At 45.3% G+C, this 25,268-nt stretch overlaps 1 protein-coding gene across 1 annotated transcript in view; it reads left to right on the top strand.

Annotated features, from left to right (window-relative positions):
* LOC147724786 (lymphocyte antigen 6E-like) overlaps positions 1 to 25,268 on the top strand; it is a 74,938-nt gene that overhangs the window by 2,955 nt on the left and 46,715 nt on the right. Inside the window, exon 2 of the mRNA XM_086967070.1 lies at positions 16,392 to 16,511. Coding sequence (XP_086823196.1) covers positions 16,392 to 16,511 — 120 coding nt within the window. The remainder of the gene's footprint in view (positions 1 to 16,391; positions 16,512 to 25,268) is intronic.

Raw genomic sequence — 25,268 nt, 5'->3', positions numbered from 1 at the left:
GGGGACCCACAAGCCCCCAACGTTAGGGAACAAAAGCTCACCTCTAGAGATAGCCCCCACTCCACCCCCTTGGTAGCTCGGCATGAGCAACCAGGCTTCTCTTCAAGGCCAACGTGTAAAGTATTTGCAATTATGCCCACAGCAACCCAATAGACTCCACACGAGTTTCATAGAAAAAGAAGTATATGTTTATAAAAAGATATACGATGCAACCACACAATACTAAATCAACATATGCGTCGGGGTAAAGCTCCCACTGGCCTATTACTATTGAGCTAAACTAAACAATCCTACGTAATCCTAATGTCTTAATATGCAGTTCGTTATGCAACAATCAGGTACTTCACAATATAAGAATAATGCAGATCGTAATATGGCTATCTGGCGATTTGTACCACACTAAACAGCCGTAGTCTAGAAGAAAGGCAACACATGAAAAAACCAAACCAAGACTTCTCTGAAAAATTACTTCTCTACAAAAATACAACAAATTTGCATAGATTCCCATCACTCACCATTCCAGGTGACATGCTTCATCATCTTGGTCTCCTTTTTCTGGCGATTTGTAAAGTTACTGTAATGGAGTGCGTGATGTAACAACGTTGTAAACTGTTATGCCCCCGTAATGCAATGCGTACAGTCCCCTTCAGATACTTTAATAGGAAAAAGCAATGCAACGTGCAATACAGTTATCAGGCAGTTCGTTATGCGAAACTAATGCAGTGCGGACCACATATATCAGGCAGTTCAGTATGCAACACGGCAATCCGGCAGTTCATGATGCAGGACTAAGACAAGGCGTGACACATCTATCAGGCAGTTCGTTATGCAAACCTAGTGCAATGCATAACACATCTATCAGGCAGTTCGTTAGGCAAAACGAATGCAATAGGCATTATGACAAACAGGCAGTTTGTTGTGCAGAAAGAAGGCAATGCATCATGCAATCATCAGATACTCTGTTATGCAGGAATAATGCAATATGTTATTTAATCCAGCACCGTTCACGGTGCCTCCGGCAGTCTCTCAGCCACTTGTGCTGGCTTGCGGTTAGTCTATGGCCATAGTTGACCCCATACACGGGTAAGATATAATACAGTGAATGCAGCTTTGCACTCCAGCCCCCGGTGCTGCCACTTCCTTGGCACACATGCCGTGATTCGAGCCAAAGCTGAGGTTCACGCTGCAGGACAGAGAAAGAGGCCCAGAGCGTCTCCCTTCGAGCCCGCGCCCCGCCCCAGGAGTCGACTCACGTTACCTGGGGTCACAAACCCACTCTCCTCCTCGTCTAGCGACTTGAGCCTCTGATGCAATCTCTCTTAATTTCCCAGCAATGGGAAGATCCCAGGCTGCACACTACACCCCCACTCAGAGTCAATGAGAGTCACTGGACTCCGGGTGTACTATAACCAGACAACTCCTCACGAGGGTCACAACCTGCACACAACACACGCATGCAGCGTCTCAGAGACACACTTGATCTTCTGGTGCTCACGATCACAGGGCCCAACTTGCGCAGGTCTCAGGCGGTAGAAAGCACACGCACTCCGTGTCGCGGAGACACACTTTATCTTCTGGCGCCCCCGATCACAGGGCACAACTTGCGCAGGTCTTAAGCTGTAGAAAGCACACGTACAAAGCGTTTCTCTAGACACGCTTGATCTTTGGGTGCCCCCGATCTCAGGACACCTCTGGCGAGGGTCTCAGGCTGCAAACAGCACACGCATACAGCGTCGCTGAGACACACTTGCCCTACTGGTTTGCACGCTCACGGCAATCCACACGAAAGACTCAGGCTGCTCCAAGCACACGGACACTGCGTCGCTGAGACTTACTTGGCTTCCCGGGGCACATGTTCACAGGACGATCCTCTCGAAGGACTCAGGCTGCACCAAGTACACGCACACTGCATCACTGAGTTTTGTTTGGAACTCCACGTGCCCAAGATCACAGGGCAACTCCTACGAAGGTCTCAGGCTAGACAGAGCACACGCACACAGCATCTCTGATAGTCTTCTCTGGAAACTTTTATGTTCCTGTATTTCCGAACAGGGAGCCAGCTCACCTCAGGCCCTTGGGGACAGTTACTTCAGGACACAGCACAACGCAAAGTCCTTCAAGCAGGGGGACACAGCACACAGCAAAATCACTTTAGCATTTCCTTGGTTGAAACATCAAACTGCAGGCCAGCCCTAGATCACACAGCATGAGCAGTCCTATCCATCAGTCTCTTCAGTTGTTTCTTCCTTGGCAAAGGTCCTTTTGATCACGAAGTAGCTCCAGTCTTGTTCACACTTGATCAAGCCATTCTCCAAAGTTCAGGGGCTGCAGCTCGCATAGTTACACCCCTCAATGGCTTTGAAGCATTGTTGTTACAGGGGGCACTGACCCCTGCTCAGTGGCGGCCGGTGGTAGAAGTGTTTCGGGCGGTAGGGCGGGGCGGGATGGAGCAGGGAGGGGGGTAGTAAACTACAGCATATGGTCGAACAGAAGTAAGTAAACAAATACATAAATAAAACAAATTTCATTGGGCGCCCTACATTGACAAATGCAATGCAAAGCACGCAACAAAATTCGTTTTATTTATTTATGTGTTTACTTACATCCGTTAGGCCGTATTCCATAGTTTATTACCCCCTACCCCGCCCCACCCCACTGCCCCACAGCACTCACACCACCAGCCACTACTGCCCCTGCTCAAACCAGTTCTGGGTGCCTCCCTACCAGTGACACCTTCTTCCTTTGATTAGTGGGGGGCTGGATTCTCAATCACTCAGCAGGAGATGGGACACTTGTTTTATAGCACCAGTATATCCAAGGGAAGGGAGATAGGGGCCTTTTTAACTAGGTCCAGCATACATGCCCAAAAGTATGACTAAACAGTGATGGTATGCAGTTCCTATTGAAAGAAGCAGGTAGTTGTATGTGATCTGGGGATACACGAGATAGTGTATAGTCAAAAGGCAGGAAAAAGACTCGCACACACCCAGCCAGCTAGGTGTCTTGCTTCATCATCTCGTTTGCTCCTTATCGGGTCGGCGCTGCAATACTTGATTAGCGCCCGTGATGGGGCCTCCTTGGCGGAGATCTTTATTCCTTATGCCATAGAGTGTAGTGCGTGTGAGGGCCCTAGGTTAGTGTAGGTGATAGTGATGTGTAGGGATGTGAAATTAAAACAGGAAGTGGTGGTCCGCTCACTACAATTTTAATGGATTGTGGCCACAACCCTGATAAAAATGAAAAGAAAGGTTGGGGGGTTATTCCAGCTCCGGGTGTGCTTGCCCCGTGCTCCGCTTTTCACCCTAAAAACTAATTCCACCCTGCTCCCTTTAAATACCCCTGCACCCCATAATCATAACCCACCCTTACTCCTTAAATTACCCCAACACCCTTAAACACTAACCCATCTTAACCCTCTAAATATACCCTGTACCCCAAAACCCAAACCTATCCCTAAACCCTAAAAATACCTCTGTACCCCAAAACCCAAACCTAGCCCTGAACCCTATAAATACCTCTGTACCTCAAAATCCAAACCTACCCCTGAACCCTAAAAATACCCCAGTACCCCAAAACCCAAACCTAGCCCTGAACCCTAAAAATACCCCTGTACCCCAAAACCCAAACCTAGCCCTGAACCTTAAAATACCCCTGTACCCCAAAATGTAAACTTAGCCCTGAACCCCCCCAAAACCCAAACCTACCCCATAACCCTAAAAATACCCCTGTACCCCAAAACCCAAACCTAGCCCTGAACCCTAAAAATAACCCTGTACCTCAAATCCACAACCTACCCCTGAACCCTAAAATATCCCTGTACCCCAAAACCCAAACCTAGCCCTGAACCCTTAAAATACCCCTGTACCCCAAAACCCAAACCTACCCCTGAACCCTAAAAATACCCCTATACCCCAAAACCCATACCTATCCTTAAACCCTAAAACTACCCCTGTACCCCATAACCCAAAACTATATCTGAACCCTTAAAATACCCAAACACCCAAAAACATATACCTCAGTACCCCAAAACATATACCCCTATACCCATACTTGCCTCATCCAAACACTAAAAAAAACATGCTTTTACCGTTCATGCATTTACAATAAATTTCGTTGTAAATGTATGCGTGGTAAAAGCATATAAAATGTAATGCCATGCGTTATAATGGCATTGCGGAGTCATGGTACTTTCATAATGAAAGTATGCGGAGTGAAGGTATGTTGCGGAATAATGGGTGTTTACCCTCTAATGGGTGTTTACCCTCCCCTGGTAAGTACATTGGTGGCATGGCGGCCCACATCTCCAGCGACATACTCATATTTTTTCACCACTCATTTGAAAAATGCACAGGTCTCTCTCATTGATGGCCAGCACCGACATTCACTTTTAGACACACCTCCTGCCACAAGTTCTAGAATTGCAAACTTTAGAGCTGGGGAGCTACGTTTGAATCTCGGCATCAGCTCAACATCCTGTGATTCCAGGCAAATCGCTTTGCCTCCCTGTGCCTACCACAAATGAATGTGTTCTTCTGTATTGTAAATTGTGCTCATGCCATGTTGTCGAGTTTGCGCTATATAATATTGCAAGGATAAATAAAGTAGGGAAACTCGAGTTCACACACTACTGAACACGCACTCTTAAGTGCATCAGCAGTGCACTGTGAATCGGAGCGTTTCACAGGCCTGTCACAGATAAGAAATGCTATCAAAATGCAATCCTACAAAACAATAAACTACTGGCCAGCAGTAATTCATACCCGGACAACGTCGGGACGGGCTGCTAGTTCTATTATAATGGGCAAGATGGCCTTTGAATAGGGAAAACAAAATTGTGATTATTTCACTGCCAGGACATGACACACACCTTAGTACATGTCCTACCTTTCACATGCACTACACCCTGTCCAGGGGGGGACCCTAGACCTACCATAGGGGTGTCTTAGGTGCACAAAAAGGGAAGGGTAAGGTCTGGCAAGTGAGTGCACTTGACAGAACAAAATGGCAGTTTCACAAACTGCGCGCAGGCCCTGCAGTGGCAGGCCTGAGTTCCCTTTTCTAGACTACTTGAGTGGGTGGCACAATAAGTGTTGCAGGCCCACTTGTAGCATTTGCATTACCAGCCCTGGCACACATAGTTCATTTTATAGGGACTTCACTAGTAATATAACCTCCCAATTATGGACAACCAATTACCATTACGCTGTACACAGGGAGCACTTGCACTTTGATACAGTTTAGCAGTGGCAAAGTGTCCAAAACATCTAAGTTGGCAACACTTGTCAGAAAAAAGGTCTAGAGGGAAAGGCAAAAAGTTTAGGGAACTTTAGCCAAAAAGGGCCAAGTCCCACAGTAATCTAATAGAAATGTTCAAAAAAAGCTAAAGGGAAGTGCTATAAAAAGAAACTCCGTTTCATATTCAAATTAGTAGACAAAGAGGAAAGGAGGCAAGATGGCGGCCGCTTGAGACCGCAGTGCAGGTCACCCAATGCTCTCACTCTGAGGATGTTTTTTTTCCCCCTAAGATGTGGTAACAACTATCATCCGGATTGTAATCGAAAAGACAATATTGTGGGAGAGACAAGATCAATCACATAATGCTGTTGGAAAACCTGAGAGAGGAGCAGACTACACGAGTGGAGAAGAGGCGAATACCCACGCTGGCCACTGCAATTGAACTCGCACTTATACAATACTACTGCCGCCTGACAAGGAGACATAAAGACTGTTGCCTGTCTCACCTTTGCAACCCTGTGGGCGGTGGGTCAGAGTTGAAGCTGGAGTCGAGTGTCAGCCCATCGGACATGCCTCCGAAAAATACTGCCGCAGCGGCTGCTGTTGCAAAGACGCGAGCGGCAAGGCTCGCTATGCGGGAGAACACGGAGGTGTCTACAAAAGGCATAACAAAGAGCCCAGCTGCTGCTGGAACCCCAGAGAAGACGCCGAATAAATCGAATGCTGGCGCCACTCAGAAAGATGCTCAGACTGCCCCCTTGGTCGTAGAGCTTCTCCGTAGGATCCCGGGGAAGCTTCTTCCGGGTCAGGGCATGCAGAGTCAGCCGGGAGCCGAACTCGTGTCTCAAACGCCGCCCACTGAGTCAGAATCGGCAGTCACCGCTGTAGCAGGTACGACCAGAGGCAGGCTGGTGGAAGGAGAGGGGGCCAGCGATAAACCGGTGAGCAGGCACAATGTGGAGAGCGTGGAGAGCATGCATGGAGTAAGGAGAGATGCACCAGCTAGTGCTAACGAGCAAATTAATACAAGAGGGCAGGCTGTCTCAATTTCACCAATGGTGAATGCTAATTTACCCAATACTTCCCCAATGACTGAAATCACAGGAGTTATCGAAGACAGCCCCAGTAGTATAGACAATATAGTGGCACAAAGAACACTACTGGAAAAGTCTGGGAAGGCTGATGAAGAGCTAATACAACCTAATGCATCCCTCACGCTTAGCTTGAATGCAGCTGCAGATACCAATGCTGGTGGTTCTGGGGGGCTCAGCACTCCACAAAATACAAATACAAATATACATACTGTAATCTCTGACGAATCTGAAAATCTCAGCGTGGAACGCACACAGTCAGCTCCACCTCAGACTATTTCTAAAGATCCAGATAGCCGGGCTGAGGCTCAGCTGGGTGTTCAGGGTCTCTCGCTGAAGCAAAAGACGAAACCTCTTGAAGCCCCATGCAATCTGAGTGACGATGACCCTGATAAGGACAAAGATAAAGATAAAGATAAGGATCCAAGTGACTTTTACTCTTTCTCAGATGAACTTGGCTGGTCAACAGATATCGGCTCACACCTAAGTGACTCTAGCGATGATGAAACTAGCATTAAGGTGGTGAGAACTGCTCAAAAAACTGTACTGAGACATAGAAAGAGCCGTCGCGATCCCGCTGAGCTGGCATGGGACTATGCATCCACTAATAATATACTTCCCACAGCAGCTCCAGCAAGCTTACATGGTCCAACCCAGCAGTTGGATTCAGGGCCTTCAGTAGATAACTCTGCCCCTACGATTGAGACTGTGTTACTAGCCATCTCTGCACATAGAGAAGAGACTTCTCATGATGGGCGGAAAGCCCAAGCAGAGCTACGGAAGGTGCAGGGAGTGGTCCGTAAACTTTCAAGAAAAATCAGCTCCTTTAATGATCGAATGACTGAAATGGAAACGAGAGTTGTGGGTAATGAGTCAGAGATTGCCGCAAATCGTGAGCAGAGCGATACTCATGAGAAAGAGCTATCAGATGTAATGTGGAAATTAGAGGACATGGAAAATCGTTTACGTAGAAATAACCTGCGGGTTTTGGGTATTCCTGAAGGAGCAGAGGGAGGCGACGCACGCACCTTTACGGTCAAAATATTTCAAGACTCTTTACCAGAACTTTCAACGTGGAATTGGGACCTAGAGGTGCAGCGTGCACACCGAGTACCTTTTACCATACGAAATACCCCAAAACCTGGTGCATACCCAAGAGCTCTATTGGTATATTTTGGCAATTTCATACTGAGGCAGGCAGTTTGGGAGAAAGCGAGACCAGTGGCGAAGAAAAATAGTGGTCATATAACTTATTTTGTGCGTCCTGACTTCTGTCACACAACGGTTGAGCGGAGGTGGCGCTTGCGCCAACTCGTAAAACCTTTTCAGGACAAGAAGTTGCAGGCGTACTTGAATAATCCCGCTCGCTTGAAAGTAATTAATGGTGACCAGATAAAGTTTTTCGCCTCTGAGATTAAGGCAAAAGAATATTTAGATAGCCTTTCATGAGACTACCCATAAAAACTTCTAAATCCTTTCAAGTCCGGGATAGAAATGGCCCCTCTTCTCTTTTTTTTTGTCCCGCTGGTATATGGTTCATGAACCACAACTTGGGGTTCTGGGATTTTGGGTAATCAGTAATAGTTTAGTTTGAGAGCACTGGAGGGATAATGTACGTCCATCACCACAGACTCCAATGGAGTCTAATCGCCTCATTTTGAGGAGGGTGGGGGGGAGCTGGGGGTTGGGGGGTAAGGGGCTGAGGGGGCACAGATGGGAGAAAATTTATAAAAATGGCAATCATGATTGTAGAAGCGGAGTTAGAAAAATAAATTGTTGTGGTAATAGAGAACATAGAGTTAAGTTTGGTTTTATAGCAGATATGGATTGGAAAATAAATACATTACAATATGACTAGAGTAAAACTTTGTTCTTGGAATGTGGCGGGCCTTAATGATAGGTTGAAAAGAGAACAAATGTGTGGGATAATTAGACAAAATGCATTAGATATAATATGTCTCCAAGAGACACATATCCCCTGGGTAGAAAGGGGAATATTGAGGATTCCTGGGTTCAATCTTTTGGTTTGTACATCTTACACCTCGAGGACTAGAGGGGTTGCTAAACCTTTTTTGGGTGAGGCCATACGTGTAGCTGCTGACTCTGTGAGCAGGTGGGTTATTGTGGAACTCAAGTGTGGGTTCACAATATGCTGTATATACGCCCCTAATGAAGATGACCCATCTATATTTACTGAACTCGAGACGGAACTCTCTACCTGGTCTCAGGCACTTATAGTTTGTGGACATTTTAATATCTCCTTACCAAAAATGGATTTAGGATACAATCAAGTTAGAAAAAAATATGTTGGTCGTAAGCCTAAAGTTTATAATGCTGTTTCTCAATTTAAGGAAAGTTTAGGTTTAGCTGATATATGGGATCTGAAACAGCCACAAGATCCAGGATATACCTATTTCTCGTATCCACACAACAAGTATGTCCGCATTGACTATATTTGGATGTCTAGTAACCGAGCTAGTCAGGCAGGAATTTTTAAATTACCAAAGATTATAGCGGATCACAATCCTTTAGTACTTTCTATTAATATAGATAATATGATCAGACCACACTCCAGCTGGTCTTTTGATAGAAAACTGCTTGTTAATAGGAAGTATAATGAGTATATTAAGGTATGGGCGCAAGGATTTCAGGACTGTAATCGGTGTAGCGCATCTAGAAACACAGTGTGGGACTCTTTTAAGGCAGCACTACGGGGAGAGACACTTAGCTATGTAGCTAGGAAGAAGAAAGAGAATGCAAGATTAAACAAACTTCAATTTCAAGAGTTAGCTATAATAGAAGAGAAACACACTGCTTTAATAGCCCGAGGCGGAGAGGGGGGCTCAACTTTGAGAGAAATGGCGATTTTAAAAGCAGAGATAAATAATAAGCTTACTCAAAGTGCAGCCGAGACCTATCAATCCCACCGCAATAAGATTTATGAATCAAGAGAGAGGGTAGGGAAGCAACTCGCCCTTAGTACTCGTCAAAAACAATCTCTCAACTCAATTACGTGCATAGAGTCTGACGGTCAAGAATATACATCACCTGTGACTATTTTAGAAGTGTTTAAAAAGTTTTATGAGAAATTGTATAAAAATGAAGACTCCTCTGATTTTGCTACAATTAAAGAAGTAGTGGCAAGATGGGCAGCCGAGACTGAAAATACCCTAGGAGTAGATATGGATACTAGGCAAGACTTAGAAAGGGATATAACTATGAGTGAAGTAGAAATCGCTTTAGCAGAACTAGCCTAGGGCAAAGCGGCAGGCCCAGACAAAATCCCTCTCGAGCTTTATAAGATTCTGGGCAATACTATAAACCCTCTACTCCTCAATCTATTTATTGGAATTCAAGTTAGCGGCACTCCCCCTAGGTCTTGGATGGAAACGAATATTGTGATCTTTCCAAAAAAAGATAAACCTACTAAACTGCCCTCATCCTACCGTCCTATCTCTCTTATCAATTCAGACTCGAAGCTATACTCAAAGATTCTGGCTAACCGGCTCAGGGGGACTGTTGAGCGTCTGGTTTCTCCGTGGCAGCACGGCTTCTTCCCGGGCAAGGGCACTACGGACCACACTAGGCGTGTCCTTGCCCTGTTCGATGCTATGGCTGTCACGGGGAGCCGGATGTCGATGGTCCTCCTAGATGGCGAGAAGGCCTTTGATCGGGTCTCATGGGCATTTCTGTGGGCAGTGTTAGAACAAAATAATCTGGGACCCTGTTTTATGAAGTCTTTAAAAGCAATGTATGTCTCACCAAGGGCCAGAGTTCAGGCGATGGGTCAAGAGTCGATGCTGTTTGATATATCACGTGGGACAAGACAGGGCTGCCCATGTTCCCCGATCCTTTTTGCCCTATACATTAATTACCTCATTATAAAATTATTAAATGCTGAAGCAATTAGACCAATCACTTGGGGCCACTTTGAAACTAAAATATTAGCCTACGCCGATACCGGACGCTTACAAGATCATCCGGAAAGATCGCACCAACCAAACAGGAGGAGGCATCATCCACAGGAACACCATCAAAATCACGACCAGCATCGACGATAATCTTGCAACCGCCGAACATCTCCACTTCCAGATCCACACCGACCCTAGGACCACACTTAGAGGCACCCTCATCTACAGGCCTCCAGGAACCCGCACTCAATTCAGCGATGACATCACTGACTTCGTCAGCCCACATGCCCTCGCCTCCGAGAACTACATTCTATTAGGAGCCCTCAACTTCCACCTTGAAAACAAACACGACAGCAGCACCAAATCCCTTCTGGACAACTTGGCCAATCTCGGACTCAAACAACTTGTGGACACCCCCACCCATGTAGCCGGGCACACGCTCGACCCTATCTTCACCTCCAGCAAGCACATTTTCTTCGACCACACCACAGCTCTCCATTGGACGGACCACAGCTGTGTTCACTTCAGCTACAAAACCATCCTGACCCACAACCGCCCACAACCTATTCCTCTGAGAAACTGGAACAAAATCACCTCCGACCAACTCCTCACATCACTCAACCAAAACCCTCCCACCCTCTCATTGGACCCAAACCAAGCGGCCTCCAAACTCAAGCAAAGGATCACCCACAGCGCTGACGAATTAGCACCCCTGAAAGAGCACCAGATCATTTCAGGCAGCAAAAAGGCTCCCTGGTTCAATGATGACCTTAAAAAATCCAAGAAGCTATGCCGCACCCTAGAGAAAACATGGAGAAAAAACCCAACTACCGACAACATGACCACCCTCAAGGCGGCCACCCGCAAACACCACCAACTGATTCGATCCACCAAGAAATCAGCTTTCAAGGATCGTCTCGACAACAACGCCCACAACAGCAAGGAACTTTTCAACATCGTCAAAGAATTCACCAACCCCGCCGCAGCATCTAACGACATCACTCCCTCCCAAGACCTCTGCGATGCGGTATCCTCCTTCTTCTTCAACAAAATTGCCGACATTCACAACAGCTTCGAGAACACTCCCTGCGAACAACCCTCCCAACCCCCCTCAGATCCCACACCGCCAACTATCAACCTCTGCGCCTGGAACCCAATCACCACCGAAGACACCATCCGCCTAATGAACTCAATCCACTCTGGCTCACCAACCGACCCCTGCCCCCACCACATCTTCAACAAGGCTGACTCCATCATCGCACCCCATCTCCGTGATGTTAGCAACTGCTCGTTCAACTCTGCCACCTTCCCAGAAAGCTGGAAACACGCCAAACTCAGCACCCTCTTGAAGAAACCCTCAGCAAGACCCCTCTGAACTTAAAAACTACCGACCCATATCCCTCCTCCCCTTCCCCGCCAAAGTCATTGAGAAAGCCATCAACAGCCAGCTCGCCGCCTTCCTCGAATCCAACAACTCCCTCGATCCCTCTCAGTCCGGATTTCGAGCCAAACACAGCACCGAAACCGCCCTCATTGCAGCAACAGACGATATCCGAACACTACTGGATAACGGAGAAACAGCGGCCCTCATTCTACTCGACCTCTCGGCCGCTTTCGACACAGTCTGCCACAGCACCCTTATACAACACCTCAGCAACATTGGCATACAAGGAAAAGCCTTGGACTGGATCATCTCATTCCTCGCCGGAAGAACTCAAAGAATCCGACTCCCCCCATTCAACTCAAAGGCCACTGAAGTCATCTGTGGAGTACCACAAGGATCATCACTCAGCCCCACGCTCTTCAACGTTTACATGAGTCCACTCGCCTCCATCGCGCGTCAACACAACCTTAACATCATCTCTTACGCCGACGACACCCAGTTAATCCTTTCCCTCACCAAAGACCCTAACACCGCCAAAACCAATCTTCACGAAGGCATGAAAGAAGTAGCCGAATGGATGAAACATAGCCGCCTAAAACTCAACTCAGACAAAACGGAGGTGCTCATCCTAGGATCCTCCCCCTCTGCCTGAGACGACTCTTGGTGGCCTTCCGCTCTGGGCACAGCACCCACACCCACACCCACAGACCACGCACGCAACCTGGGCTTCATCCTAGACACCTCCCTCTCGATGTCCAGACAAGTCAACGCAGTCTCATCCTCCTGCTTCAACGTACTTCGTATTCTCAAAAAGATCTTCCGCTGGATCCCCCTCGAAACAAGAAAGACTGTCACCCAAGCACTGGTCACGAGTCGACTGGATTATGGTAACACACTATACGCCGGAATCACAGCAAAATTACAGAAAAAACTCCAACGCATCCAAAACGCATCAGGGAGACTCATATTGGACATCCCTCACCATGATCACATCACCGGACACCTAAAAGACCTCAACTGGCTCCCCGTCAACAAGAGAATTACATTCCGTCTTCTCACCCACGCACACAAGGCCCTCTACAAACTAGGACCCGAATGCCTCAGCACTCGACTGTCCTTCTACACACCCACCCGCCAACTTAGATCGTCCAATCAAGCCCTCGCCGCAGTCCCGCGCATCCGAAGATCCACCATGGGGGGCAGATCCTTCTCCTTCCTGGCGGCCAGGACCTGGAACTCACTCCCCACTCACCTCCGCCTTACTCAAAACCACATCTCCTTCAGAAAAGAACTTAAAACCTGGCTATTCGACAAAATTAAACCCCCCCTTCCCCAAGCCCCTTGAGACCCTCTGGGTGAGTAGTGCGCTATATAAATCCCTGAACTTGAACTTGAACTTGAAATTGAACAGATCACTCAAACATTCGGCCAAATTTCTGGTTATTCCTTAAATAGGGATAAAACGATGGTTATATGTACCCAAAATACTCATTTCATAGATCCCAGGAATGTAGAAAGTGCTGTCTATCTGGGAGTTCGTATATCCCCCCAAATTGGCGAGATCATGAAAATAAACTATGATCCTCTTATACAAAAATGAAAACAGATTTAAAATGGATAGATAGCATACATTTGTCGATTATTGGAAGAGGTAATTTCCTCAAAATGAATATACTACCCCGGGTCCTATATTTGTTTCGAGCAATCCCGTTATTGGTAGATGACAAAACCATTAAGGTTCTCGAATCCCAGATGAGTACGTTTATATGGGGATACGGGAAGATAAGGGGATCCATTCGCTTTTTATCTCTTCCAGCTGTGAGAGGGGGGCTTGCAATTCCCAATTTGGGATTCTATATGTTGGCCGCTTTGTTACAGCAGATGACGACATTATTTTGTGTAAAATCTTTGGAAAGTGAAACAGGAGAGAAGCATATACCTTCCATATATGAATTGGTCATCGGAGATAAGGCTAATGGCCTTCTAGTAAAACAACTCGAACCATCATATTTCAAAAAAGTAAAATTTAAGATAATATTGAGTGTCTGGGGTATATGGAAGAAAATTCGTAGACAATTGAGCATTCCTAAGTATAATAAGTACACTTCGCTATGGCACTCTACTATACTACCACCACTTATATATGACGCGATTGCTAGGAAATGGGAAACTTTAGGAGTTTTAACCCTTGGCGATTTCTTATTGCCCCCAGTTGTTCAAAAATTTCAACAGCTCCAACTTAAATTTTCTATTCTGAATAATTGCGTTTTTAAATTTATTCAGATTAGTACAATCCTAGATCTAAAAAAGGCGGATATTATATTAGAGAATATTCCTCTAGTTGACTGTTTAGTTAGACCTCTTACTAAGATCGGCACGATTTATGACATCTTAATTGACAGTCAGCAGGATGTCTCTATCGAGCAGGGATGGTCAAGGAAACTAAACAACCCCAATGTAGATATTGATATGTCACTTACTTTGTCAACAAAATTGTTTATGTCTTCCAACCTGAAAGCACAATTGTATAAGACTCTTTATGATTTATACTTTACCCCCGCTAAACTTTTCTCATGGGGAAAAAGAGCCACTTCGGAATGCCCTAGGTGCGGAAAAAATGTGGCCCACCTCCTTCATATGTTGTATTAATGTGAAAAACTAACAGTTTTGAAAAATATGATAACAGGATTTTGGCAGGAAGTGTTTGGTCACCCAGTAGCCGAATCCCCTACTCTGTACATCTTGGGTTACGATAATACATTATCACATACTATCGAAGAAGAAACATCTCTCTTTTTGGGGACAGCTGTGTATCGTATAATATTAACCGCACGTTGGAAAGACACAGATCCACCTAATTTTCAGAATTGGCTATCACGACTCTTAGGAATGTTTAATCAAGAGAAGGCGATTTTTGCTTGTAAAGGCGTGAGGGCAAAAGCCCGGATTTGGAAACCAATTGAAAATTGGAGTAATAATATCAGAGTGGATAACTAGGCCTGCCCGAAAAATGTAAATAATGTTGTGTTTTCCTCATTCTCTCTTATTCTTTTTTATTTCTGATATCTGCTCATTATTTTGATTGTTGTATTACTTTTTCTGTTAAATGCGAGAGAACAAAATGTTGTTTTTTATGTCTGTTTCTGCAAATATGAGATGCCAAATAAATAAATAAAAAAAAATAATAATAATTAGTAGACAAAGAAGAGTGAAAGAAAGTAGGTTGACAGGGTGGGGCAAGGGGTGGATGGCAGTTTGAATCTGTTTATGGAATCAGTTTCACATTTAAGTAGAGAAGGCATGGGAGTAAGAAGACAGAAGTAGTGTAAAAGGAACTACGCAAAGAGTGTCCCCGTTTTCAAAAAGCACAGTGTTTCCAATCGCAGACAAAAACAACTTGCTTTAACTACTTGAATGTGAAATGTTGGACTTTGCTCAGCACAATAAGTTGCACTGACAAATTGTTTGGTGAACATTCTACACATATGCCCAGATGCATCAAACTACTTTTTTGCGAGTCCTAATTTGCAAAAATTACCGAATCGCAAATTAGGATTGGCAAAATGGTATGCATCATTGTTTTCGCATTTTTTTTGCAATTCGGTAAAAATCGCAATTTTTACCTAATCGCATAAAAAATGCGATTTTGAAATTGCGAATTCGCAATTCCCATTCATTCCTATGGGCTGAAATGCCCATAGGAATGAATGGGAATTGCGAATTCGCAATTTCAAAATCGCAATTCAACAAAGCATTTCAAGGGTGGAGAGGGGGGTCCAAATGACCCCCCCCTGCACCCATGAAATGCACTTTTAGCTATAAGTTACATACATACATGTCCTAAGGACATGTGTGTCTGTAACAACAGTTTAAAAAATGCATTTTTGTGCATTTTTAAACAATTTAGCAAATTACCACGAGGTTCAAACTCGTGGTAATTTGCACTTGCAATTTTAAAATGTGCAATTTTTAAAAAAATGATGCATTGCATTTAAGGAATCGCAAAATTGCGATTCCTTAAATGCAATCGCATTTAAGAAATTCGCAAAATTCGCGATTTTCTACAAAAGCTAATGATGCATATCAAAAAGCATTTTTGGAGTCGCAAACGGCCGATTTTAAGGAATCGCACCGTTTGCGACTCCAAAAATGCTTGATGCATCTGGGCGATAATGCGCTGGCAGCTCGACCTTCCCATGAGCCAAGTTGATGTGTTATATGGGATCTGCTGATTTCTGTACCCATCTAAAATAGAGTGCACATTTCCATGCATCAGTTTTGGAGGGCCTCTATATAGTAAGACATTCAATTACATGATATGCTCATCAAGGAAGGCAGCGGTCATTTCTGTTCCTGTCTGCGCTGCACTTCCCTTGTGGCAGAACTCTGTACTACCAGAACTGTGATTGTGCAATGGGTGATAAAATATTCACATATTTTATTTCATCCCCCTTTGAATAACAGTCATCTTCCCCATCACTCCCTCTTGCATGACTGAGCCCCACTCTTTGTCACGAGGCAGATACATGTGAGTAATGTCTACATACATAATCCATTTTTGTTTGAGCGGATTTTTTCTAGTGAATCAATGCATCATCAGCAGGTGTGTGCAACCCCCTCTCAATCGGAGGGTGCAGTTAGAAAGATTTAGTAGCCTCTGAATCTGTAAATATGTTTGGCTGTATCATTTGAAACCAAATGGCAAGGGTGAAATGCTGAGAAAATGTATCTTTGTGTCTCTGTTGGTTAAAATGCGTTTTTTCTTTTCAGCACAATTTTTGACCTGCTACCAGTGCAGTTCACAGTCTAGCAACGACAATTGCAAAACCCCACAGAACTGCTCAGACACCGAATCCTTCTGCAGCACTACCGTGATAAAGGCCCCATTTGGTAAGTGGCAATTTATATTGGCATCATATTAACCCTAAGAAATGTATGTGCCAATGTCCATCTTTATTTTTAATGCGCTAAGGTAACCCGTCGTGCATGTATCCCTATTATTTTGGTAGATAGTCAGCTAGTTAGGTACTCACAAAAATCCTGAGGAGGAGTCGTGGAAATCGATGTAAGTCATAGACTCTGCCTCACATAGGGTGCAGATTTACTAACACTTTGCTCTGGGTTTGCTTTACATTTGTAACTTTGTAACTTTTGTAACTTGTACTTTGACTGATTTGCGATGGAAAGTTGGCCATAGTAATGCTAAGATGAACATAGGAATGTTGAGAGCTCCATTGACAATGGAGGAGCAGCCTATATGCACTGCTAAACGCTCGCTGCTCTCAACATTTCAAAGTACTTATAAACAGCCTGTGCCTTTCCAAAACACTTGGGTGCCGATTTATAAGCCCCTTGCGACACTTTTGTGCTGTTGCTGCGTCACTTTTTGTGACGCAGCAGCAGTGTAAACAATGTGTTGCAGCCAATTTACAAGGAGCATCTAGGGAGATGCGCCACCTTGTAAAGCCCTGCACCATATTATACCTGTGTCAGGTATAATGTATGCAGGGTGGGCGTTCCCAAGCAAAAAGCCATATAGAACTGACGCAGTGAAATTTGCAACATTTCACTAAGTCACTCTATGCCTTCACTGCGTCAACATCCATACGTCTGCTCAAACCAGGTGTAAGGAATGACGCTCGGCTTTTTACATTGGACTCACCTATCTGTTTTTGCGCATTGCTGGAGTTGCATCACTTTCATGAGCAACTCCAGCAATGCGTCACTTTGCGCCAACACATGCGTCAGAATTTCTGGCGCATCTGTCAATCCTTCTGCCATGGTGCGCTGTATTATAAATACGATGAATCTTTACGGACGCTTCAGTTTCTTGTAAATCTTGCCCAAGGAGTGGCCAGGGGAAAGCATAAGATTGTGTGTAGTAATGCAGTTTACGTGTTCTTTTAATATCTGTCAGAATCTTTATTCAGGTGTGTTCTTTGGAACACCTATTTCCTTGTGATTCCTCTTTGGTTAGTTGCTCAGTGGCTGGCGAGAGGACGATCAAGTTTCTTCAGATTCTGAGTAAATAAATGTTTATGAGAATGGCGGAGTCCCTGGCCGCCTTCACCATGCTGAGCTACAGGTCACACCAGAACCTTCCCCCTCTCTCCTCCCGAGCTCAGAGTCATTGGAGCTTCAGAGGGAGGGAGGGAGTTAGGGGTAATGCTGTTCAGCTCCTAGTCTGCCTGGCGCAGCTGAACGAGAAACAAGCATTGGCATAGCCAATAGGTCTCGCTTTTGGTACCATATAAGTATTTAGTTAAGCAGCACAAAAACCTTGGCGCAACAACATCAACTGTTGCATGGCTAAACACTTATTAGGTCCCAAAGGCGAGACCTATTGGTTACACCAAGGCTTGTTTATACTGTACATACGCTCATGGCTTGTCTCCATTGTAAAAAAAAAAAATATATATATATATATATATATATATATATCACGTTTGGGTAGAATGAGGCAACCTGAGGTGCCCTAGATGTTTGTTTTCTCTATTTTGCAATGGCAATGCGACAGGCTCTTTAAACCCCTCGTGTTTTCATCACAGTTTGACATGTCTGTGTAGCAGGAATAGCATCATGCTGAATAACCTTGGCTGGCCTCTCTACCTACTCTTCCCTGCGGCCACGAGCACTCATGGTGCCTGAATGTGCATAGCTCAGGTGTTATCTGTGCACATGAGCGGGCCACACCTCATTCAACCCTCACCCCTCCATACCCTTTCCATGAGTAAATGGAGTAGTTTGATCGGCTATCATAATGACGGTGGGCATAGACAGAACGGCATTGGGGGTCAAGGAACTACTGGTCGGAGAGGCCTCCATCCGGGTGGGCGATCCACCCAGATCTGGCAGCTGCTGTTGAGACAGGTGGAGGATCCGGGCCCTCCTCAGTGCACTCTGCTGACATTGTTTCAGTGAATGTACCGGCACCTCGGGATCTCTGCAGCAAAAGCAGTAACCCACAGAGCTGTCTATAGAAATTACAAATTTGTGACTTGCACGTTAGATGTTGGGCTTTGCAGCAGGCACATTAACCCTCTATGCTAGTTTACAATGGGCCATTACTGTGATTAGACTGCAAACCGATTTCTCCAGAAAGAGCATTAACCACCAGTTATCCTATTGTTATCATACCTTGAAACTCGTTGGGTATACAACCATCTGGGCAGCAGGCGTCTTAACTTGTAAGATATTTTAAAATGCAATCTGTTTATGGTCAATTAGATAAGGAAGGCCAGATGTACTATAGAATTTATCCATGTTCTGAATTTTTTTGGGCAGAGTTTTTTGTTTTTAAATTTGCAAGTTTACTTTCAGATTCCAATCCTCTTGCCTCCGACCCTCATGTCTCTCTTTGCGTATCTGCTGCTACCTCTTGACCGCCAATTTGTGGCATTCCAGGGTATTTGTTTTCTTTTCCAGCACCAAGCCACTAAGCCTGGCCTTCTCTTTGTTAGTCTGAGCTCAAACCCCCATTCCTGCTTCCCATCTCGGAGTTGCGCCAGACACCATCCGTCACACTCCCAACAGATGCACACTTGAGCCATTCTGTACCAAAATGTCAGTCAGTGCCATATTCTGGCTGGCCACTGGGTGCCAGTGTTTCCCCAGTCTGTGTCTAATAAATGCTTCTTTGTGCCAACACCACAGCAAAAAGTGCTTCTAGCGCGGGAACTCAGACTCGCAGAGCCAAATGGAGTGAAATAATATTGTTTTTATGGCCCTTTAGAAAGGAGTCGAGTGATGCAGCGTAGGTTGAGTGGAAGTTTGCACCACAGGTGCGGCGTAAGACTGCAAATTGGCCAGCCTGTCCGGGATACAGCTTGTTGTCAGACACAGAAGTTTAAAGTGGATATTGACCTCTACAAGCCACCAGTAGGGGGCAGCATCAGAGTAACAAAGGCAGCTGCCGCGTTGCGCACCACCCACAGCAGCCGCATCTGGCGGCCTCCAGACGGACCTGCAATGCCCACCCCCACCCTCCTCATGACGCAAATGCAATGTTGTGAACATAAGCTCCACTGATCGTATTTGTGAATTAAGGCCAAACTCTGAATCTCAGTAAACCAAACATGCCTTGTGCTGGTTTGTGTGCTAGGGAAAGCAAACCCAGGAGCTTTTAGGTGTGAGGACTCGGTGGTAAGGTGGTGTGGACAAAGGAGGCGTCCTTCAATTATAATCCGGTGACAGTGGCCGAGCACCAGGGAGTCTGTCTCAACAGCATTAAACATCAGCCCTCTTTCTCTGTTGACTACCCCTTCCTGAATGTTGTCAGCATACAGATGAACCGAGCTTGTCTGCGTCCTGCTCTCTGCTGAGAAGCTGCCTCGTCGCCCAGATTAGTGGGATTCACAGGGTAGAGGAGCTTCTAGAAGTTACTGAGACTAACAATATAGAATAAAAGTGCAAATGTCTGAAAACATTTGCTAACTCAGTTGAGATGCAATGGGAGAGCCCAAGGCGGGTGGGTGCCATATTTGCAGATGAAACAAGCATTGGCCGTGTAGCCATAATAGTAACGGGGCCGCGCTGCTGTGAAAGCGATCGCGGGTACGCCTTCTGTGGTGGGGAGGGGCGGAGCATAGAAGGGTGCTGCGAGGAAAGGCAGATGGAGGCACCGCAAAAATGAAAGAAATCGCGCCTGTAAGTGTGCCCGCGAGATGGCGCCTGTGCTTGCAAGTGCGCACCCGCGCGCAGGACCGCAAGCTCTAGGCCACAACTAAATGCGTTTGGTAGCATTTTTTGAAGCCCTTACTAAAAGTCTCGCCAGGGCATTACATTCGCTGGCTCAGGCGAGACCTAAAAAAAAAGCAGCTTAGCCAAGCTGGGGAGAACCAGGGGCTGACTTCAGCCCCTTTCCACAGCTCTTGCTGTGACAGTTCAACAGCTAACAGCTGTGGCCCTGCGCACACTGTTAGCTGTTGAACAATCACAGCAACAGCAGTGAAACGAAGGCTTCGGAGCTTTGGGGATTTCAATCCTCTCAATCTCTGATGCCTTTGTTTTTATAAATAGGACATTCGGCCGTCTAGGGGAAGAATGTTCTACCTGCTGTAGCTGGGCTGTACTAGCCATTAAATGCCCTCACCCTTGTTAAAGGCCCTCGTCTTCGGCTCAGGTTTTAAATGCTGGAGCGGGCCTTTTATGGCTTGTATAGCATCTATGGCGATCTAAAAGGCTAGCACTATGCTCTACTTTGCATCAAGGGGGCATTCTATAGGTGGTACAGGGGCATTACCATGCAGCTACCCATTGGTTCTGATGTAAATGCCTGTCTACTAAGAATTGTAGATAGGGATTTAGGGCAGAAACGAAGGCTTTTTTGAGGCATGTGTAACGGAGCGAAAATGTTCTAATTATGCCATACATTTCAAACTTTGCATGTGTGCTGCATTGTACCACACACATACAGAGTGGGAAAAGCAATAAAGCATAGCTTTTATACAGGAAGCGTCTCCTTCCAGTACATAACCTATGCTTGACAGAACCAACACACCCATGCACTATTATGCAAGGATATGTGCATTGGGACTTGGCAGCCAAAATCTTGCCAGCGAGAGAAAAGCAAGAGAAAATCAGTAGATATGGCTCTGTTATTTTACTCACCCTTTGACACAACAGAGAGCAGCAACTTTGATTGCTGTTGTGGTTGGTGCCACATTTTAGTAAATGCCCCCCTTATTTCAACCTGGTATCTCAGGCGCAATGCAAAATTATATTATAGCTTGTGATGTAAATTTTCCTTTAGATTTTAATAATTCACATTGATATGGAAACTGCAGCTATCAAGAAGCAGGGATTCAGATGATGTATCAATGTCGTTAACACAAGAAAATTGAAAGGGTTGGGAAGCCACTCTGTATAGCAGTTAGTAAAACAATACCCATACCCTCTTTTTGGAAAGGTCATTAAGCCATCCAGATCTGTACGAACGTCAGTGGGACTCCCTTAGAGCAGTGTAGCGCTGTTTGCAAGTAGAGACAACGGGATAGGAAGTGAAGTCGCTTGACTGGCATAGAGATGACTGCGGGTTAGAGGCACCAGTAGATGTTCTTTGTGGTCCAGCTGGCCTCATAGTGGCTACGTATAGAGACTGAAACCCACCAAAGAGAGGAATATGTTTTGGGGTATCCTGCAAGTGACTGGAGAGGGTTCAGATCTTGATGTGCAGCTTGAGGCAGCTGATCAGAGATGATGCTAACACAATCTGCTGAAAGACTAAGGAAGACAAAGAACTAGGAGTTAATGTTGTCTGTGATGTGGTATAAAATGGTGACTACTTGGGTGGTGGCTGTCTCCACTGTGTTGTGGTCTGAATCCAGGTGGTAGCCTTGATTATCTTGAGTGGGTGATGCTGGCCTTTTCAATATTTCATTCTGGGATGGGAAGCTGTGCGATTGGACTGTTTCAATTAACTTTTTTAAAGAGAGGCAAGACTTGTCTTGGGTGAGAGTGGTATTGATGATGTTGAGAAGACAAGCAAAAGCATTGCCACAGGTCTCATTTTTTGACATAGATGCTGAGTTAATGTTGTCTCCGCAATGCAGCTTTTAGAGATATAAGGAGGATGGTAGATCATTACATGAAATGTGTGTCCAAGATGGTTCACGGGATGGGCTGTAAGGAGGGGTGGAAGTTATCATGTTGTGTGGTCAGCGTTGATGTTCTGCTGCCTAATTTTGATCACTAGTATCAAGATACTTTTGTGCAGCGCACGTGTAGAGAAGATCTTGAAGGATCTCTGGAGATGAGATGGGTACTGTTGTTCCTTATGTTTTAGTGATGTGTTTTGACCAAAGGCAATGGTTGTGTGGACAGACTGGATCACTGATGGAGAATTGTGATAAGTGAAGCTGGTCATGCTGTAGCAGATAAAGCCAAAGGTGTTTCCTCTAGTGTGCATCAGAAGAGCCAATGGTGGCACTGGATACAGGTCTTCTGGAGATTGAAGTAACAAAACAAAGTGCTTTTGGTGTAGGAGTCAGAAGCTATCGGGAGCAGGAAGGGCCTTTAAATGAAGATTGGGATAGTGTGTAGATGAGATGGAGTGTTACCGTCTGAGTTGCTGTCAGAGAATGTGGCAAAAAAGAGCTGGAGCAGGTCCACAATGATTGATGCATCCCTGTACAACACTAGGCTGATGGGGCATTTTCTCGTCATTATCAAGCTGGGCTGTGGCAAAGATTCTTCGATCTTGGGTAGCTCTATGGACTCGGGCTGCGTTTCCTAACTACAGCACTTACAGCAGGACCTACGTCTATGTTGCTGAGTAAGGCAGAGTCTAAAAAGACCAATATTTCTACCTCATCTCTGTCAGGTCATGGAAACTGCAGGCCTTTTACTCCCAGAGCTCTTTAAAGTCAAAATGTGAACTCGGAAACCTATGTCTCAGGCCTACTTATACCCAAAAACTGGGGCATTTGTTGACAGGCCAACTGGCCATTCAGATTCAAAGCCACCCTTGAAATTGTGGATGTATTCATAATAATGCCACTTGTATTGTTCTATAGTATAGCTGAGTCCCATGGAAACTGGTATCACATAATGTGCATAAGATGCCCAGTAGCTCTGATCTCATTCCACGCTGCTCCTAAGATATGCACATCTGTTCAAAACACTCCTTCCACCGATCAGTGATTGTTGCTGGGCTCAGCTCTCCTTGGCACACCTAGTCACAGAGATGTCCAGGCAGCCCATCTTTTTTGTTGAGGTCTTTGGTAGGGGCCAGGCCATGGTCAGGGTCTTGAGGGTAAAAAACACAATAGACTGGACTGCAGTCCTGGGAAATCAACAGTTGTGGAGATTATTTCAAGCAACCCACCCAGCACTTTTTTGTTTTTCTCCGTGTGACACCCTGTGTGTTATGGATGTGCCCAGATGTGGGTTACGTGCTCACTGTGCCATTAGACTCGAGCTGCACTTAACCTATGAGGCCCAAGGTGGCTGACACAGGCCCGGATTGCTTGCATTCCTAACCAGAGTGAACCTGCCCTGGTAGCCATCCATCAAGTTTTTGTTTATCTCAGTTTGATCAGGGAAGGCGCACACACAAAATACATTTCAACTCCATCCCATCAATAGTAAACATTTGTAGATGGTAATGAATCAATTACCTGTTACCAAAAACCCTCATTTGTAAACCTCTGTGATGAAACGTCACTTCCTCAGTCGTTGTGAGAAGGAGGCCAACATTGAAACAGAACGCTTCTTTGACAAGTCTTACTTATGTATCCTCGAGGACCTGTCATTTATAATGAGCAATTTCAACCACTTAGGCCTGGTTACACTTTGAAGTTAAATCTTCCCATTCAAAAACTCCCAACCTGTGTTATAAAGGTGTTCCTCGGAAGGGATAAGCATTGCACAGCTTCAACCATGTAAGGAAACTGGCGATACAAGAGACACAAGTTTACTGTGTACCATTATATATCAAAAAACATTGTTAAAGGTGAGTTATGGTTAAGAACTGCACTTTGATCCAGGGTGTTAGAGTTCACTTTAGAAGGCCATGAGTTAGCATGTCATTGGCCAGGCCCAGCGTGTTCCTTAGCATGTGAGGGGAGGAACAATAGAGTGGAGGGTTGACAATATGGCTGTTTTGCTCACCAATACTGGAAAATTCCAGTGGTTTTTGGTTTCGTGCTATAAACATAACATCCCGTCATCTGAAAACGTTTATGGTAACTTTTTTCAAGCACAATATTTGTCTTCAAACAAACTAACCACATCTTTTCTTTCACAGAATTTTTCCAGATACTTTTTGGGGTTTGCAGTGATGGACTTTTAGCCCCTGCGCCCTTGAGCAACAGGCTGTGGGGTGAGAAGTGGGCTTTGACCACACCCTGCATCCAGTTATCCATAGAGGGCTCAGGGGGGGGGGGGGGGGGTGGCTGACTCCGCAAACCTGTGGACGCAGGCCTCTGACTGCTTTTAATAATCAATGCATATGAGTGCATGGAGCTCAGTGCCCAGGGCCCTAGTCCATGTGCAACATGGACACGGCGCAGGGTGTGATCTGTGACCCTGCACCGTGCTTCCAGCACATGTTCCCAGCTGAGCACGGCCTTTATGTGTGCGAAATCTGTCGTGCACAGTTGTTGGCATGCACAGTGGGGCCTTGAATGACCGCATGACTTCAGCCACAGCCTGCAGCCGGTTAGGAAAGTTCCCTGGTAAAGAATGATCGAGAAACTAAGTGAAGGAAAGCAGGATTTAGTCACAGGCTTTGGTCGAAAAATTGACTAAGGATCATTTTGTAGCTTTCAATTATATAAAACAGTATTTCGTGGAAACCATCAAAGTGTATTTTTGAAATATTTGTGGGTACAACATTTACCCACATGTCATTGGTGAGTGTGCGTATTAAGTGGACATTCTACTCAATAAATCAAAATGACAGGTAAACTATATTCTCATCATCGTACTTTGGTTGGACATTAATTTGATATATATATGGAAACACATCGGCAGTATGTAAGTAAGTAATAGTGGTATATCAGTCATATTTTAAGGGCATCTTTCTTTTTTGACTGAACCACCATTTCACATTTTTCTAGAAAGCTGTGTATCATTTGAACTCTTATTTGCTATCTGGCACCTGTTGGGTTAATGTGTTTTGGCCCTCTGTGAACGTTAATGGGGTCT

This window comes from Lissotriton vulgaris, chromosome 4_1 (assembly GCF_964263255.1).
Source record: "Lissotriton vulgaris chromosome 4_1, aLisVul1.2, whole genome shotgun sequence".
NCBI classification, from domain to species: Eukaryota; Metazoa; Chordata; class Amphibia; order Caudata; family Salamandridae; genus Lissotriton; species Lissotriton vulgaris.
The sequence above is the reverse complement of the archived record's forward strand: the minus strand, read 5'-3'. Positions and strand labels throughout refer to the sequence as shown.